A 16,449-nucleotide genomic window follows, 5' to 3' on the forward strand; every position below is an offset into this window, starting at 1 on the left:
CCGCGAGCAGATGCAGGTTTATTATTGTACAGACTGCAGCACCCTGAACCCTCACCTCAAACACCAGCCCTAACCCTAGGCCCGGGAGCTCTGCTACCCAGAGGCTTATCCCCAGCACTGAGCCAGCCCCAAGTGTGGACAAGGCTCTCAGAGCCAAGGCCCGGGACCCAGCGGCCCTGAGCAGTGGATTCCCTCAGAGTCCAGAAAAGCCCAGACACGGATGCAGAGCCACGGGCTGGCCGGGGACGGGAGAACCGCAGGCTCCTCTCTAAGAAACGCAGTCCGAGATGCCAACCTCGCCGTGAGGCCCCACGTGGGAGCTGGAGGACGGCTCCCAAGCACCGCGCGGGAAAGGCACGGCCAGTCTCGTCAGAAGCAGACTCCAGCTTGCAGAGCTGCGCTGGGGAGGCTAGACCACACCGCCAAAGCCCCCAAGGTCCACATCCCTGTGGCTCCGCTTGGATGCCACGGCCACAACCTTCCCTGGGTTTGGAGGGGCCTAGAAGCCCTTTCCCTCTGTCCCCCCGGGGCGCAGGGGCCCGGAGCCCTCGGCCTCCACCCCGCCCCGGCAAGCACAAGGGACCCGAGACCCAGTGTGGTACAAAACATCTGTAATGAGCTACATGCAAACACCATCTTCCGCCAAGCGAGCCGAGGCGCTTATTGTCCATCAGACTGCACCCACGGGGGCCTCCAGACTTGCTCTTCTCTCCCTGCGAAATGCTGGTTCACAAACAGCTTGTCTTGAGCACCTGCCTGAGAGTCTACCCCAGGGAAATCCGCCTGGGCTTCCACGCTCCTGCTCCCTCGGGGCCGCGGTGGGCCCCGGCGTGGGCAGCGGGCTAACTCTATGCTGGCAGCCCCAGGACTCCGGCAGGGCGGCCCTTTGGCGTCCCGGGCACACCGGCAGCCCCAGATGCGATGGCAGCCTCAGGCTCCGGCGCACTCGATCACAGGGGCCATCCTGAATGCCCCTTAGCCCTTCTTCCCGCTCCCACCCTGGCCACCTGGTCAGTGGCTTCCCAGCCACAGGTTCCAGTGCCTGAGTTTCCCCCCTTCTCTTGGCCCAGAAGGGGGCTAACTGGACAAGGGGGTGGAGACCGGAGCACCGTGTCGGGGGGTGTTCAAACTGAGCATGTCCATTTCCTCTATTGGCGTCCTGAACATCTGTCAGCAAGGGAGAGCATGTGTGCTACATGGAGCCCATGAAAGGCAGGGCCTCCACACTGAGGGTGGCTCCCTTGCTCACCCGCCACGGGGATCTGTCACTCCCTCGGCACCCAGATTAAAATAAAGCAGGGCAGGGGGGGAAGGAAAGGGTCTGGGAGTTAGTCTGATGATCCTGGTCTAGTGACTTCTCCCAAAACACACAAAAGCTCAGGGAAGGGGGACCCTAGCAGCAAGGCGAGGGAATAGATGAGGATGAGGGACAGGAGCGCTCAAGAGACCAGGGCGCTTCCTTCGAGGCTTCCCTGCCACAGGGCACAGAGCTCCCGGAGGACCCCCAGCACATTCTATTGCTCTGGGCATCACTGCCACCCAGCGTAGGTGCCACGGGAGGCCTCCTTAAACGGATGTGGTGTGGATGTGAGCTGGACCCCAGGGCTCCAGGTCTAGAGTTCAGTCCTCCTTGGCCACCTGGCCTGGTAATGCTGGCAGACGGGTCCTCACATCCTCAGCAGGAACCTCTGGCTCTGCAAAGAGACCACAAGAGGCTGGGGTGAGAGAGGGAGGGAAGGAGGAAGCCCTTGAGCCAGGTTCCAGCCTCAGGCTTGATGTTCTCTGGGGCAAGGAGCCACCTCTCCCAGCCCCCAGGGCATCCGTGCCCCCACCCCTTGTAAGACAAGACCCTGAGGCCTGTCCTGGCTTTGCTGGTCCCCTGCCCTCCACCTCCCCACTGACACCTGGCTTACCCCAGCCTTCCGGTCATTAAGCTGTCCCTGCAGCCATCATGCCCAGATGCCCCGACACAGGGGCCCCCCGCAGAGCTCAGTACTCACCCCCAGGGCACCACCTACTGGGCTAATATTGTCGCTATTTACCGGGTGACTGGACAGAGATTTCTTTTCTCCTGGGACCAAGGAGGGGCCTCCAGACCACACTACAGCTAGGACTGAGGGAGGGGTCTTTGGTTGGGGGGCAGGGCAAGAGGCAGAAACTGTCAGCATCACCAAGCACAGGATTTAGGGTGTGAAGACTGGTCCTAGCAGAGAAAAGACTTTGTCTTGTAGCTTTTTCACCCTGAGACCCACAAGAGCCACTTTTGTCAGCGCAGACCAGTCCACCTCTTTCACAGGACCTTACTGAGCCTTGGCGGGGGGAGGGACAACTAACACCGGGAGTTTCTGGAAGAGAGGACTGGGGGATGGGGAGGACAAAGTCAGAGGGATTACAGACTGAAGCAGGCAAGAGAGAAACGGAGGGCAGAGAGAAGAGGGTCTGCCCATCTCAGGCAGGCTCAGCTGAGACTGTGGGAGTCTGGGGAGAAGCTGCTGTGCCGCATGTGATGTCTGACTTTGGCATAAGGAGCTGTAAGTTAAGGGTTTACTCTATCTTTGCCCCGTCTCTTCGGGTGGGAGTGGGTCCCTGCTGTATCCCTGGATCCCAGCAGAGTAGCTGCTTAGTAAGTGGTGGTTGAATGAATGAGTGAGTGAGTGAAGCCCCCAGTGCTCACCTGACAGGAAGCAGGTGCCCTGCACATGTTGAGCTAACGAGCTATGGCTGTGTATGTGTGTGCGTGTTGGGGAACACGTGATCTTTCAAATCACCAATCTGTTCCTGCCCCTGTTGGGGGATAGGCCTCAATTAGCCACAGGGCTGATGCCCAGTAGGCAACATCCTTCCTCCATTACCCTGGTGCCCGGAGCTCTCTACAGGCTCCCACCCCCTGGGAGACACACCTGGTAGACAAGTGTCAGGTCAGGAGGTGAACGAAGAGGATGGCCAGGCCGATGTTAAGCAGGATCACCATGCAGATAAGGACGGTGTTGGGGACCTGGGAGCAGTGGAGAGAAGCCGCCTGAGTCCTTATGGCCTCCGAAATACCCGTACCCAAGACCCAGCAAGGCTAGACAGAGGAGCAGGAACTTCTGAAAGAACCCTCCTGAGAGCACCCCTTGCTTTGCTCCCTGCTGTGTCCAGCACCTGGACAGCAAGCCCTCGGAGCTGGGAGCTGGAAGGATTCTGGGAAATGATTAACCAAACCATTTAGGGTTGAGAGGAGAACGGATGTGTCCCAAAGCACACAGTGGGCAGCAGTGGGCCTGGAAGCCAGAACATGCCTTCCTTCCTGCTAACCCTCCTGGGACCATATTCACTGGTCTCACTGAATCTTGCCTTGCTCGTGATCCCTGAGCTTCTAGCTCCCAGGCCCCTCTAATAGGCCCTCCTGGGTCCTTCCTCCACTACCAGGAAGCCCTCCCTGCTACACCTTGCAGCAGATGCCCTGCTCAGGTCGGCCCTGGGCTCCCAGGTGCACTCCCCGCCCCTGAGCTGCTTAGGGCTCCCAGCCCTCCCTTCTCCACAGCTGCCCCCTGCTCACCCGCCAGCAGGCACAAAGGCCTGCCCCCTGCCCCAAGGTGGGGCGACTCCGCAGTGTACTTTATGCCACCGAGTCCTCCGGCTTAGGCGCACTGGCCTCAGCCCACATCCCTGCTGGGGCTTCCCCGCCGTCCTGCGCCATCGCTGTCCCACTCCCAAATCCTCCGCCCCGGCCTCACCTCCTCCACCTCGGCCTCGGCCTCCGCGGAGGCCGCCTCCTTCCGAGCCCTCTTCTTGGCCCCCGCCTTGCTCAGCCCCCGGGCCTCAGTCTTGCGGGCCTTGGCCCTGGGCTCGGCTTTGGGCACGATGGGCTTGGGCTCCAGCTTGGCGGGGGGCTCGGGCGCGGGCTCGGGGGCGGCGGCCGGCGACGGCGGCGCGGAGTCGGGCCCCGCGGCCCGGGGCTGGGGCTGGGGCTGGGGCTGGGGCTCGGGCGCGGGCTCGGGCTCGTCCTCGAAGGGCGGCGGCGCGGGCGGGGCGGTGCGCACGGCGTAGCTGTGGTAGCCCCGGTACAGCGCGACCTCGGGCTCGGGCGGCGGCGCGGGCGGCGGCTGCAGCGCCTCGATGGCCATGCGCTCGGCGGCCGGCTCCCCGTTCCAGGCGCGCGGGCTCGCGGGGCGCTCCCTGGCCGCCCCCGGGCGGGGCCGCTTGGGCTGCGGGGGCGTCCCTGCCGGCGACGGGGGGCCGCCCTCGGGCGCGGGGGGCTCGTGCTCGTGCAGCTGCGGGCTCTCGCGGGCGGGCGGCGGGGCCCCCGCGGGCCCTGGGCCCCGCTCCGGGGGCTCGAGCAGGCTCTCCGAGTTCTCCAGGATCTCCTGCAGCAGCCGGCGCTTCTGATACTCCGGTCCTGCGGGGGAGGGGGTGGGGTCAGCGAGGCTGGCCCCGGACCCCGGACCCGGAACCCCAACCCGAACCGGGTCCCACCGCCCGTGACCCTGCGACCCTGCGCAAGCCGCGTAACCTCGCCGCCCAGCCAGCACCTGCCTACCGTCCAGGGTGGGCCCAACACCGTGCCAAGCAATTTCCAAAGGGTAGCTCATTGCCGCCTTTTAACAACCCTGAGAGGTCCATGCTGTTATTGGCCTCTTGTTTACAGATGAAGAAAGGGAGGCTCCGAGAGGTAACACCACTTGCCAAAGTCACCCAGCTGACAAGGGGCAGAGCCAGCACCAGCATCCAGTCCGACTGGCTCCAGTGTTTATGCTTTTCACCGTGACACTGGTTTCTTTCCATTCCTTTATCTGAAAAATGGCCTAATCACGCCTATTTCATAAATACGAATGGACGAGTTAATGGGGGAAAAATGCATGAAAAATGCAAAACTCCCGGCCTGGCACATGGCGACAGCTGTAGCTATGAGCACCCAAGGTGGAGGCAATGCCAGGAGGTGTCACTCTTCCTGGGACCAGCAAGGGGAGTGCTGTGCAGGGAGGCAATCTAGCCTTCCAGGTATGCATCTGCACTGCAAGGTCCTCCAACTGGTCCCCTGTGGTCTCCCTGCCACAGCCAGAATAACATTTCTAAAATAAAGTCTAACCATGCCATTCACCACAAAACCCTTCAATGAGGAGAACAGCAATCTCCTACCCACTGGGCTCCCACATGCCAAGTCTCTACAGACACAGGGCTGCTGGGTTCTTCTTACTCCGCAGTGTCTTCCCACCAGCTCCTGCCTGGCTTACTATCTAGCCTCCCAGCCTGCCACTCTACTCCAACCTTCTGTGCCTTTGCACCCGCAGTCCCTTCCTCTTTGTTTGCCCGGCCCACACAGCACTACGTGGTGCCATGATTCTCAATGAACGGTCCCAAACCAGCAGCATCCAGCAGCATGGGCATTGCCTGATCCTTGTTAGAAAAGCACATTCAGGGGTCCCTGTGTGGATCAGGTCATGATCTCAGGGTCCTGGGATTGAGCCCTGCGTTGGGCTCTGTGCTCAGTGCAGTGGCTGCCTGTCCCTCTCCCTCTGCTCACCCTCCACCCCACCCCACTCCATCTCTCTCTCTCTAAAATAAATAAATAAAATCTTAAAAAAAAAAAAAAAAAGAAAGAAGGAAAAGCACAGTTGTGGGCTCCACCCCAGACCTACTAAATCAGAAACTAAGGGTTGGCCCAGCATGCTGCGTCATGTTTGAGACCCACTGACCTGGTGAACGCTCATTCAGCCTTCAAGATTCAGCTCAAAGGGCCTCTCCTGAGGGTGGCCCCTAGCATCTCCCTGCCTGACTGGGCTAAGGGCTCCCTGTGAGCTCCCAAAGCCCCTGGTCTAGTCATACAGAATTTATGCTGTGTGGAATTTAATCCTAACGGTGACATGAGAGCTCGCTATGGACTGAGCCCTGTGCTCCCCACCTGACATGCATTTGATCCACTACCCTCCAAGAGTAAGTATTAGGGACGCCTGGGTGGCTCAGTGGTTGAGTGTCTGCCTTTGGCTCAGGGCGTGATCCTGGGATCCGGGATCGAGTCCCGCACTGGGCTCCCTGCAGGGAGCCTGCTTCTCTCTCTGCCTGTGTCTCTGCGTTCTCTCTCTGTCTCTCATGAATAAATAAATCATTTTTTAAAAAAGTAAGTATTATTCTTACTTCTATTTTAAAGATCAGAAAATTGAGGTTTACAGAGGTTAAAGAACTTAACAAGGTCGCTGAGCTGGTCAGCAGCGGAGTCAGGAGGCAAATACAGGCCTCACTCCCTGATATGCTGCCTTGATGATTCTCTGCTCCTCTAGATTCTGGATCCCGGAATCCCAGTTTTGTACCCCAGAGCCCAGCACAGTGCCTGACACATGGGCAGCACTCAATGCCAAACTGAAAGGGATGAGCAAGAGCACAAAGGCTTTTTGCCTCATCCACAGAGACTCCTCTCTTTACTAAGCTTCATCAGCTCAACTGTCAGCCCTGCCTGCAGGAGAGCGAGGAAGCAGCCTAGAGAGGGTCCAGTCCACAACTGAGGATCTCTGATTCCCCCATCTCAGCATGAGTCAGTAGTGTTACTCCATCCTATGCTTTCACCATACCACCCCCCACCCCCCATTTCTTGAACTCATGGACATTTGTGGACCCACTTGGGCATCTCAGCTTCCCAACAAACAAAAAGAAAAATGGTCCAACCCTGGGGGACCTCCCCTCACCCTGTCCTGCCCGTCTCCACCCTGGCTGGCCCTACCTGGCTGGTAGAAGTCTGGAGCCAGCTCCCTGGCCAAAGTGCGAGCAATGTTGGACTCCTGGTTGGCAGCAAGGGCGGCCTGTTCTGCTGCTTCAGCTTTGGCCTTGGCGTGGCTCGTCCTAAGGAGACAACATACATAGTAGAGACTCAGGATCCCTCCAGAAAACCAGATCTCTGCCCACAAAAGATACATGAACAGAGCATTCATTCAATGGATATGTATTGAACCATGTGGCCCAGACTACTGTGCATCCCCTAGACCATTTCCTCTTCCTCTGGGCACACAGACGGGCTACATTTCCCCTGCAATCAGTGCGGTCAGGTGACTGAGTCCTGGCCAGTGCACTGTGGGAAGACATGATGTATGCTGTTTCCAGGCCTGGCCCATAAAAACCTCCTCTACAGTCTTCTACATTGTCTCCTTTCCCCCTGTTGCCGGGTGAAAGGAGGGAAGGCCAACACCCCGAATGGGGAATTTAACCTCTTTTGTGTCACAGGCCCCTTTGGCATCTGGTGACTCTTAGGAACCCTTTCACAGAATAATATTTTAAAATACATAAAATACATAGGATTACAAAGGGATGCAATTATATTGACACACTGTTACCAAAATATTTAAAGGAACAAATCTGTAATATAATGCATGTCCTTCTTTATTAACACATCAAAATGTCTAAGTGTACTTACTACAATGTTTAAAGTACAGATCAGTATAAAGGACTTTTGAGAGATATCTGCAAAAGGGGCACCTGGGTAGCTCAGTGGGGGGGACCATGTGGCTTTTGATCTTGGGAGTCTGAAGCCCACATGGCGTATGAAGATTACTTAAAAAAATAAAAATAAAAAATAAAAAATAAAATAAATAAATAAAAATATAAAAAATAAAATAAAATCTTTATAAGAAAGATATCTGAAACAATAATAATGTGATTTCCACTGGTGACAAAGTCACAGATATTTCTACTATTACGATGGTTTATTGCCTACCTCCATCATTGAAGCAAATGCTACATTTCAGTAAGAGGTCAGTAAAAAAGATAGTTTTCCCATCTGTTGTAGACACTTGTGGTGCCCTGCCCAGATCCCTTCTCTGGGGAAATGCACCCAGCCCTAGCTCCTGTACTGGCTGCTAATGGCTCACTGCTGTCCCAGGGAACTGCACCCAAGAGAAGCCACGTTGGGTGGCAGCTCACAACTAATGACCTACGACACCCACCAGTCCCCTTCCTGCTCCAGGAGGAACCAACTCTGTGGTACAAGCCAGGCTCCAGAACCCCCACCATGGGGTCAGACTGAAGCAGGACTGCAGGTGAGAGCACATCCTTCCTTGGTCACTTCTCAACTCTACTCTGCTTCTGTCACTAACCCTCTGTCCTGAGAGTGTCCCCTCAAAAAAATAATCTGCTCGAGAAGCCCCACCTCAGGCTCAGCTTCTAGGCCATCTAAGACAGCATCCAAGTTCACAGACTCCCTGAAACCCCCTGTGGGCCCCACGTTAAGAAACATAGTGGAAGGAACGCAGGTCCAGAAATGATTCTTGCACAGTGCAAAGTTCCCTTGCCACAGTCCCATACTGGAACATGGCACATTTAGGTATTAAACATTCAATATGGAACATTAAAGCAGGCCTTACATGTTTGCTGTGTTAACCACCTGAGATTTCAGGGATGTTTGTTTGTTTCAGCTGCTAGTCTAGCCAGGAGCACTTACTGAAATAATAATAGCTTCATTATGAATGGGCCAGGTACCATTCTAAAGGAATTATGAAGATTATCTTGTGTAATCATCATCATACCTTAGGAAAGCCGGTGCCGTTGTTATTTTCCAGATTTTACAGAAAAGAAAGTGGAAGTACAGACAAGTGAAATAATTTGTCCTGGGCCTCAGGGTCATGAAGTGCAGGAGTTAGGATTTTGAACCCAGGCAAGATGACTCCAGTGACTATGTGCTTGAACACTAATCTGGAACATGTTCCACGCTTGGCCAGGAGCCAAGGGCAGAGACTCCGTGGGGAAGACAAACCCTGTCCCTGTCCTCACTGTCAAGTGAGGGAGGAAGGTGGTAAACAAACAACAAAACATCTCTAATAAAATGTGATTAAGTGAAAAATCCTCAACTGCAACTGTGAGAAGTGTTATGAAGGAAGAGTATAGAAGGCAGTGAACATGGACAGGAAGATGGTATAGATTGGTGGCAGGGGTGGAGTCAGGGAAGGTTTCTTTGAGAATGGGACATTTAAGTTGAGATAAAGTTAGAAGAAACAAAAGTTAGAGCCGTAATAACAGGACAGGTGGGGACAGCAAGGCAGGTAGAGGAAAGAGCACCTGAGAGAGACAGCAAGAGCTCAGTGCCTTTGGGCAACTGAAAGGTCAACTCAGTGTCCACACTGCTGATGAGTTTGGGGAGCTGATGTGTGTTTGTCTTTGTATCTCAGTCTCCAGTGTCTACAGAATTGGGCCTGGAATAAGGGATATAGCTTTTATGAAGCTCCTTCCACAGGAAAGGCCCTTTACCTATGCTATCCCCCTCAATCCTCAAAACTGCCTGAGGTGGTTCTTACTGTTCGTACTTCACACATGGGGAAACTGAGGCTCAGAGAGGTTATCTTCTCAAGAAAGCACACTGATGGTTAACCCAAAGCATTTACTATTTGCCATGGGGTTTACAGAAATGAACTCATCTGATCCCCAATCACGCTGGATGGCAGATGGTACGACCACCATTCCTCTTCACAGAGGAGAAATGCAGGGCACGAGGTTTTAAGGAACTAATGCAACTGGCAGAGGAAGACTTCAAACCAAGGCCTCTGGGCTCTAGAGTCTGTGCCTTTGACCACAGGCTATACAGTTGATAATGAGTGGTGGCAGTCAGACCTAGAACTGACTTCCAAGCCCTGCCCTCTGCTATGCCACACTGCCACAGTAATGGTTACTAAAGGAAAGAATACACAAAGGTGGGGTGCCTGGCTGGCTTAGTGGCTCTTGATCTCTTGATCTCGGGGTCATGAATTTGAGGCCCACATTGGATATAGAGTTTACTTAAAAAAAAAAGGAGTACATAAATGAGCTCATGCACGTGCACAAGTCTGAGCAAAGGGGCACCACAAGGAATAGCCCAGAGCACAATTTTCGATTCCAATTTTGGCTCTGCCAAGGCTGGCACTAAGGTGAGACAAGTGAGGCATTTACTGCAGGCTCAAAATTTAGGAAGATGTGAAAAACTCAGGAAGCAAGATAAAACGATACTTTAAAGCAATATTTTTAAAAGTCACAAATAATGCCAAAAATCCTTAATGAACAAGTTATGATCAAAATTTAAATAAAAACTAGATCAGACCCTATACTTCTGCATGACCTTGCTCATGTCACCCGAGTCCCAACCCCATTGAGACTCCAGTACTGTGAGTGAGTAGCTCTGCCTCTCTGTGCCCCAGTTTCTTCATCTGTATGATGGAGATCGTAATTCTACCCTCTTGGAATTGCTATGAAAACTAACGATATAAGAGGCAGCATATGAAAGTGTTTAGGTCAGGATGGGTCTGAGTGGAGAGGGTGGTGATGGTGGTGGAGGTGGTGATGGAGGTGGAGGCAGTGGTGATTCATGAGGTAGTGGTGGTGGTGGTGTAATGGTGGGAAAGGTGGTGGTGACAGTGGTGGTGATGGAGGAGGTGAGGTGGTGGTGGTGGTGGTGGTGACGGAAGTGATGGTGGTAGAAGCAGTGGTGGAGTCAGTGATGGTGGTAGTGACAGTGGCGACAGTGGTGGAGGAGATGGTGGTGGTGGAGAAGGTGGTATTGGAGGTAGAGGTGATGATGGAGGATGTGGTGGAGGACATGATGGAGGTGGAGGTGATGGTGGTGGTGGTGGAGGAGGTGGAAGTGATGGTGATGGTGGAGGGGAGGAGGTGATGGTGGTAGTGGTGAAGGAGGTAGTGTTGGAGGTAGAGGTGATGATGGAGAAGGTAGTGGTGGAAGACACGATGGAGGTGGAGTGATGGTGATGGTAAAGGAGGTGGAGGTGATGGTGGTAGAGAAAGCAGTGGTGGTAGAGGTGGTGATGAAGGAAGAGGAGGAGGAGGAAAAGATAAGGTTTATGACAACAGAACTGAATGTGGTACGTGCATATCCCCAGGTTCATATTCGCCTGTACACAGATGCATGTGATTCAAAGTCCTACACTTTCCAGAAACACTTCCCTGGAAACCTGAAACCCCAGGTCAGGGGGGGAGGAGGGAAAGGGCTGGGCAAACCTTCAAACAGAGAAAATGTCCTTTTTTGGTAACACAAGCTGGATGGTGCTTGCTTGTTTCCTGGTGCCCGGGGAAGCTGTGTTGCAGGACTCTTCCTAAGGCCAGCATGACGGCTTGCACACAGAGCCCCAGAAGCACTGGGGGATCAAGCGTGGACCCCGCCCAGAACAGCCAGAACAGGGGTGGAGAAAGGGGCAATGAGGGCTGCCGTGTTCAAAGGAAGCACACCCCCCCTTCCCTGTGTCTGTCAGTCTGGCTGACTGAACCCCTTATCAGCCCCCCACCCCACGCCTCTGGTCTCAGGAGTGGCTCCCAGCCTTCGAGCCAGGCACGCCAGTGTTCTCCCGCTCCCTCCTCCTCCTCTCCTTGCCGCAGCCGCAGCCAAGGCCATGACTCACCAGGTCCCCTCTCCTACTCCTGCTAGGGCTCCCGCATCTGCAGCCTCTCCCTCCTTCGTCACTGCTCCTCAAAGCCCCCGACGTGCTCCCTACAACTGACTGCAGTGGCACCGTGGGCTGGCTTAATCCAGTTGTCCAGCGGCCTCAACTCTTGCTTAAAATCTTTGCAAGGCTTCCTACCACGCTCAACATAAAGCCCAGGGCACTTAACACAGCCTCGGGGCAGGGTCTATCACCAGCTGCCTCCACAGCGCAGCCCGAGGCCGGCCAGAGGGTGAGGGCGGAGGGCCTGCTGCTGCCCAGAGGCCCTTGTAGGCCGCGGCCACTCACAGTGTGGCCCCATCACCCTCCCGGGCCCTTCATCACCTGGGAGCTTGTCAGAAATGCAGGTTCTCAGGCTCCACCCAGACCTGAGTCAGAGCGGCAGGGGGAGGAGCCCAGGAGTCTGTGTTATCAGCCCTCCGGAGGCTTCCTGGGCTCACTGAAGTTTGAGAAGGTGTCCTGGCAGAGGGAAACCAGCTGGGCAGCTCCCCGCCTGTCCAACTGCCAGAGGGGCTTCGAGTGTCTCTCCTCAAACACCAGGATCCCTCTCAGAGTCCAGGTCCTGCTAGGGAAACGCTGGACCCACTTCTCCTCTGACCCCTCCCTGTGCCTGGGCTGAGGCCGCAGGGGGAGGGTCTCCGAGTGTGGCTCTGACCCACAGGGGGAAAGGAACCAGCAGAAACTGGGGCAGGGGGAAGGGCAAGGATCAGTCAGTCTTCTTGATTTCATTCGGATTATCGTTCGTCAGCAGGGTTAAAAATAAGGCTGGTGGTTCTGGGATAGGGGCAGGGCGATAACCCAACAGAACCACTTCTGAGAGCATTCCCTTCCCCCAGCCCTAGGTCCGGGCTGCAGCTCCCCCCCCCCCCCCCCCCCCCCCCCCCCCGCATGGATGGTTTCAGGGCCTAAGGGGGATACCTGCTGGACTCACCCCTGACTCCAAGTCTTTACTCAGGCTGTTCCCCCACCTAGAACACTCCTCACCTCCGTCCACCCTCCCAGTCTTAAAGAGCCAGCTCAAGACTCACTTCTGCATATTGATTCACTCATTTAATACAACTTTCTGGAGTGCCTACTGTGTGCAAGACACTGTTCTGAGTACTGCGGACACAACAGCAAAGCAAACATCCAAAACCCCTTGCAGAGCTCATATTCTAGTGCAGGGGGTTGGCAAACTGTGTCAGCAGGCCAAATCTAGCCCAAATCTAGCCCACTGCTTGCTGCTCTACTGCCTGGAGGCTGAGACTGGTTTATATACTTTTGAATGGTTGAATGAAAAAAAAAACCAAGAGTAATATTTTCTGACACGTGAAAATTACATGAAATTCAGGTTTCAGTGTCCATATAAATAAAGTTTTACTCAAATCCAGCCACACCCATTTGTTGACACATTGCCTAGAGTTAAGTAGTTGCCACATAGACTGTGACCTGCAAGGCCAAAAATATTTACTGTTTGGTCTTTTACAGAAAATGATTGCTGATCCCTGTTTTTTTTGTTTCTTGGTTTTTTTTCTGATCCCTGTTTTAATGCATTCACTCAACAACTGTCTCTTCTACTACTACTATTAACAATACTGGGCAGCCCGGGTGGCTCAGCAGTTTAGCTCCTGCCTTCAGCCCAGGACGTGATCCTGGAGACCCCGGATCGAGTCTCATGTCGGGCTCCCTGCATGGAGCCTGCTTCTCCCTCTGCCTGTGTCTCTGCCTCTCTCTGTCTCTCATGAATAAATAAATAAATAAAGAAAATTAAAAACAAACAAAAAAAAACAATATTAACCTGTTCCTTGTTGTTTGTGCCCTGCTCTGTACTGTGGTCGCAAATGACCTCAGAGAGAGGGAGTCCCTTTTTCAAGGTCACAGCTAGCAAAGTGCTCTTACCCATTACACCAAGCTGCTACCCTCTTCCCACCGACTCTGGGCCAAGTCCTCCATGTGCTGGGACCAGGGATGGGGATGAACAGGACCCAGAAGCCACGTGAAGAACTCACAGCCTAATGTCGCCCTGCCAAGACAACCACACAACATCCCTGAAAACCAATGAATGAACAGGGGCATAGAGCAAAGCCTCTAAACTGCTTGGTAGAGTGGCTAAGAGGGGGAAACTCCAGCTAGGTTGCTTGGGTATAAGGTCCGAACTCTGGCCCTTACACCTTTTGGCAAGTCTGAGCTCCCTGAATCCCAGTCTCCTCCTCTGTAAAATGAGGATAATAACAGCACCTAGTGGATAAATGATGTAATGAATGAACAGTCATTTGGCTCTTAGAGCAGTAGCCAGGCCACAGGAAGTGCATATAGTGCTTGTTAATAAAATAAAAAAGCATAATTTTTGGGAGGAGACTAAAAATCCTGAATGTACACATGCCACTTATTTGTTAAATAAAAATTAGACCAATGTTTTCATTTTTAAAATGAAAAAACAATCTTCAGAATAAGGAACCCATGGTATGTTTGGAGGACAGAAGTGGGTAATGAAAGGCCCCAGCTCAAACCTCTGCCTGCCTGTCTGGAGGCTGCAGAGGCAGTTGACAGGGATAATGCTGCCAAATGTCTTCCTGCAGTGAGGGATGCTTCAGATGCCACTGCCCTGTCCTCTCCCAAAATAGCCCCTCGCCCACAGCTCTGGCTGGCCATGGCTATTTCCTACAGAACAATCATGGTCCGAGTAATCACCAGAAGGAACTACAGCTGGGGTGTTCAGACACACGCTCAGAGAGCTCCCTGGAAGAAAGTCCTCTCCCTTCCCCAAGGATAAGCCAAGAGCACAGTCAGGGAGTCCTGACTGATGGGGGAATATCCTTTCCACCTCACCCCACTCCCAGACTTCATTTGGCAAATGGGGCTAAACCCCTGCTGGGAAGCCCCTCCCTAGAGCGGTTAAGGGCAGACGCTCAAGTCCAAATCAAGAGCCCCACAACATTTGAGGTATCTGAGCTTTGCTCACTGGTCTCAGTCTCGTCAACTGTAAAATAGGGATAATAATACTTCATTAAATCCTGAGAGTGTGGAATGAGCACATAACGAATATTAGCTTTCATTTTCTTGGTTTTTGTTACTATTGTAACAATGCTGACCAGCAATTCCTTTCAGAATCCTATGGACTGAGTGACTGGGTGACGGGCACTGAGGGGGGCACTTGACGGGATAAGCACTGGGTGATGTACGTTGGCAAATTGAACTCCAATTAAAAAAAAAAAAAGAATCCTATGGACTGCCCACAATTGGGACATAAACATGCATTCTTATAGAAGGATATGTCATCTGAAACCTGTTTTAAGGTTCACCCATTTGCAGGTGGATCCATCCTTCATTCTTTCCTACTGCCAGACATACTCCATAAACCAGACTGAGCTCACCTGCATCTCAGTAGGTTGACATTTGGGCCGTTTCCACCTTTTGGTTGCTATGGACATTTGTGTACAAGTTTTTATGTGGTTCTATGTTTTCATTTCTCTTGGATGCACACCTGGGCATAGAATTTCTTGGTCATATGGTAACTCCATATTCCAGGCAAGGAGCTGCCAGGCTGGTTCCAAAGTGGCTGCACCATTTTAGATTGTCCCTGTAACATAGGAAGGCTCCTGTTTCTCCACATCTCGCTAACACTTGTTATTAGATCCATCTTTTAAATTTTATTAATACTGGTGGTTTGTGAGGTGCCATCTCAACATGGTCTTGATTTGCATTTCCTGGATGGCTAATGATGTTGAGCACCTATTCATGGGCTTCATGGCCATTAGTATATCTTTTGAAGGGAAATGTCTATTTGGATCCTTTGCCTTTTTGTAATTGGGTTTTTGTCTTTTTAGTGTTGAGCTGTAAAAGTTCTTTATATAGTCTAGATATAAGTCCCTTATCAGATAGTGCCAATCCCATGTTGCAAATATTTTTCTCTCCTGTGGGTTGTCTTTTCACTTTCTTGATAGTGTCCTTTGAAGCATAAGCGTCTTTAAGTTTAAGAAGTCCAGTGTACCTGGTGTTTTTCTTTCATTGCTTATGTTTTTGGTGTCAGGTCCAAGAAGGCTTTGCCTAACCTGTGGTCGCAAAGTATTTTCCTCTAAGAGTTTTCTAGTTTGAGTACTTACGTGTAAATCCATAAGCATTGCTTCTAATAAGGAAAAAATGAGAAATAACCTAAGGGTTATGCTGTCCTGTGAAGTAGGCACTACCATCATTGTACAAATGAGAAAACTGAGTCACAAAGAGCTTACATGGTGTGTCCATTATTATTATAATGAATGCTGGGCAAGACATGGAAGGAAGTAGAATCTGGTAAGAGAGATGAGACTAGATGAAAGGGCCTGAGAGCAGAACAAACAGAAGGCTACACAGCAGGAGTAAGCCCATCTGGTGTGTTACACGTCCATAATTTGTCTTCTGTTATTTTATATTATATATTATAAAATATAGAGTATAAAATGGCATGGCTTCATTGTAGAAAAGTTTTGAAATTAAGCAGGTTTCCTTTTTTAAAAAGAAAAAAATTGCTATTCACAGTTTGGTATTTTGAGGTGGTTAGGAGCACAGCTGTATGACTGTGGATGACTTAATAAGCCACAATAAGCAAGTTCTCTGTGCTTGATTTTTCTATCTGTCAAATGGGGACATGAATAGCCCCAACCTCACTGGGTTGTTGGGATTATAGAGTGAATTAATATAGTAAAGCCTTTGAACAGGGCACGGCAGATAGTAGGCTCTATGGAAGAGTCTGAAAAATTTCAATAAAGGGGTTTTGTTCTAGTTGAAGTAGGGGCTGTGCCACCTCCTCAGGCCCTAGAGAACCTCCCCACCTTGGAAACCCAGCCTGAAATCCCCAGGCCATGGAGGTGACCTTTCCAAATCACATTCTCTAGGGTCCCTTCTTCCCTTCTCAAAGAAGAGCCCCCAGCCCTGCTGGGAAGTCTCATCCATGTGTGAGCAAGTGTGCGACCCCCGCCCCCAGCCTAGAAGGCAGAGGCAAAGTAATAAAAGGTGCTGTTTACTGAGGGCTAATTATGTGCCAGACACTTGACCTATGTGGTCAGCTGAATAATGGCCCCAAAGATATCCCTGTCCTAATCCCTGGAAC

At 52.4% G+C, this 16,449-nt stretch overlaps 1 protein-coding gene across 2 annotated transcripts in view; it reads right to left on the reverse strand.

Annotated features, from left to right (window-relative positions):
• Positions 1 to 16,449, reverse strand: part of JPH2 (junctophilin 2) — a 64,677-nt gene continuing 48,228 nt past the window's right edge. The window contains exons 3-7 of one of the 2 annotated variants that reach the window (XR_013365376.1): positions 6,698 to 6,816; positions 3,720 to 4,381; positions 2,901 to 2,995; positions 2,675 to 2,784; positions 1 to 1,694 (exon numbers count right to left, since the gene is read on the reverse strand). Coding sequence is in view for 1 of the 2 variants with exons in the window: in XM_077873249.1 (XP_077729375.1) it covers positions 2,915 to 2,995; positions 3,720 to 4,381; positions 6,698 to 6,816 (862 nt within the window). In the remaining variant the exon portion in view is untranslated. The remainder of the gene's footprint in view (positions 1,695 to 2,674; positions 2,785 to 2,900; positions 2,996 to 3,719; positions 4,382 to 6,697; positions 6,817 to 16,449) is intronic. The other variant, XM_077873249.1, reaches the window with a different exon arrangement.

The sequence above is a fragment of the Canis aureus genome, chromosome 26, assembly GCF_053574225.1.
Source record: "Canis aureus isolate CA01 chromosome 26, VMU_Caureus_v.1.0, whole genome shotgun sequence".
Taxonomy (NCBI): Eukaryota; Metazoa; Chordata; class Mammalia; order Carnivora; family Canidae; genus Canis; species Canis aureus.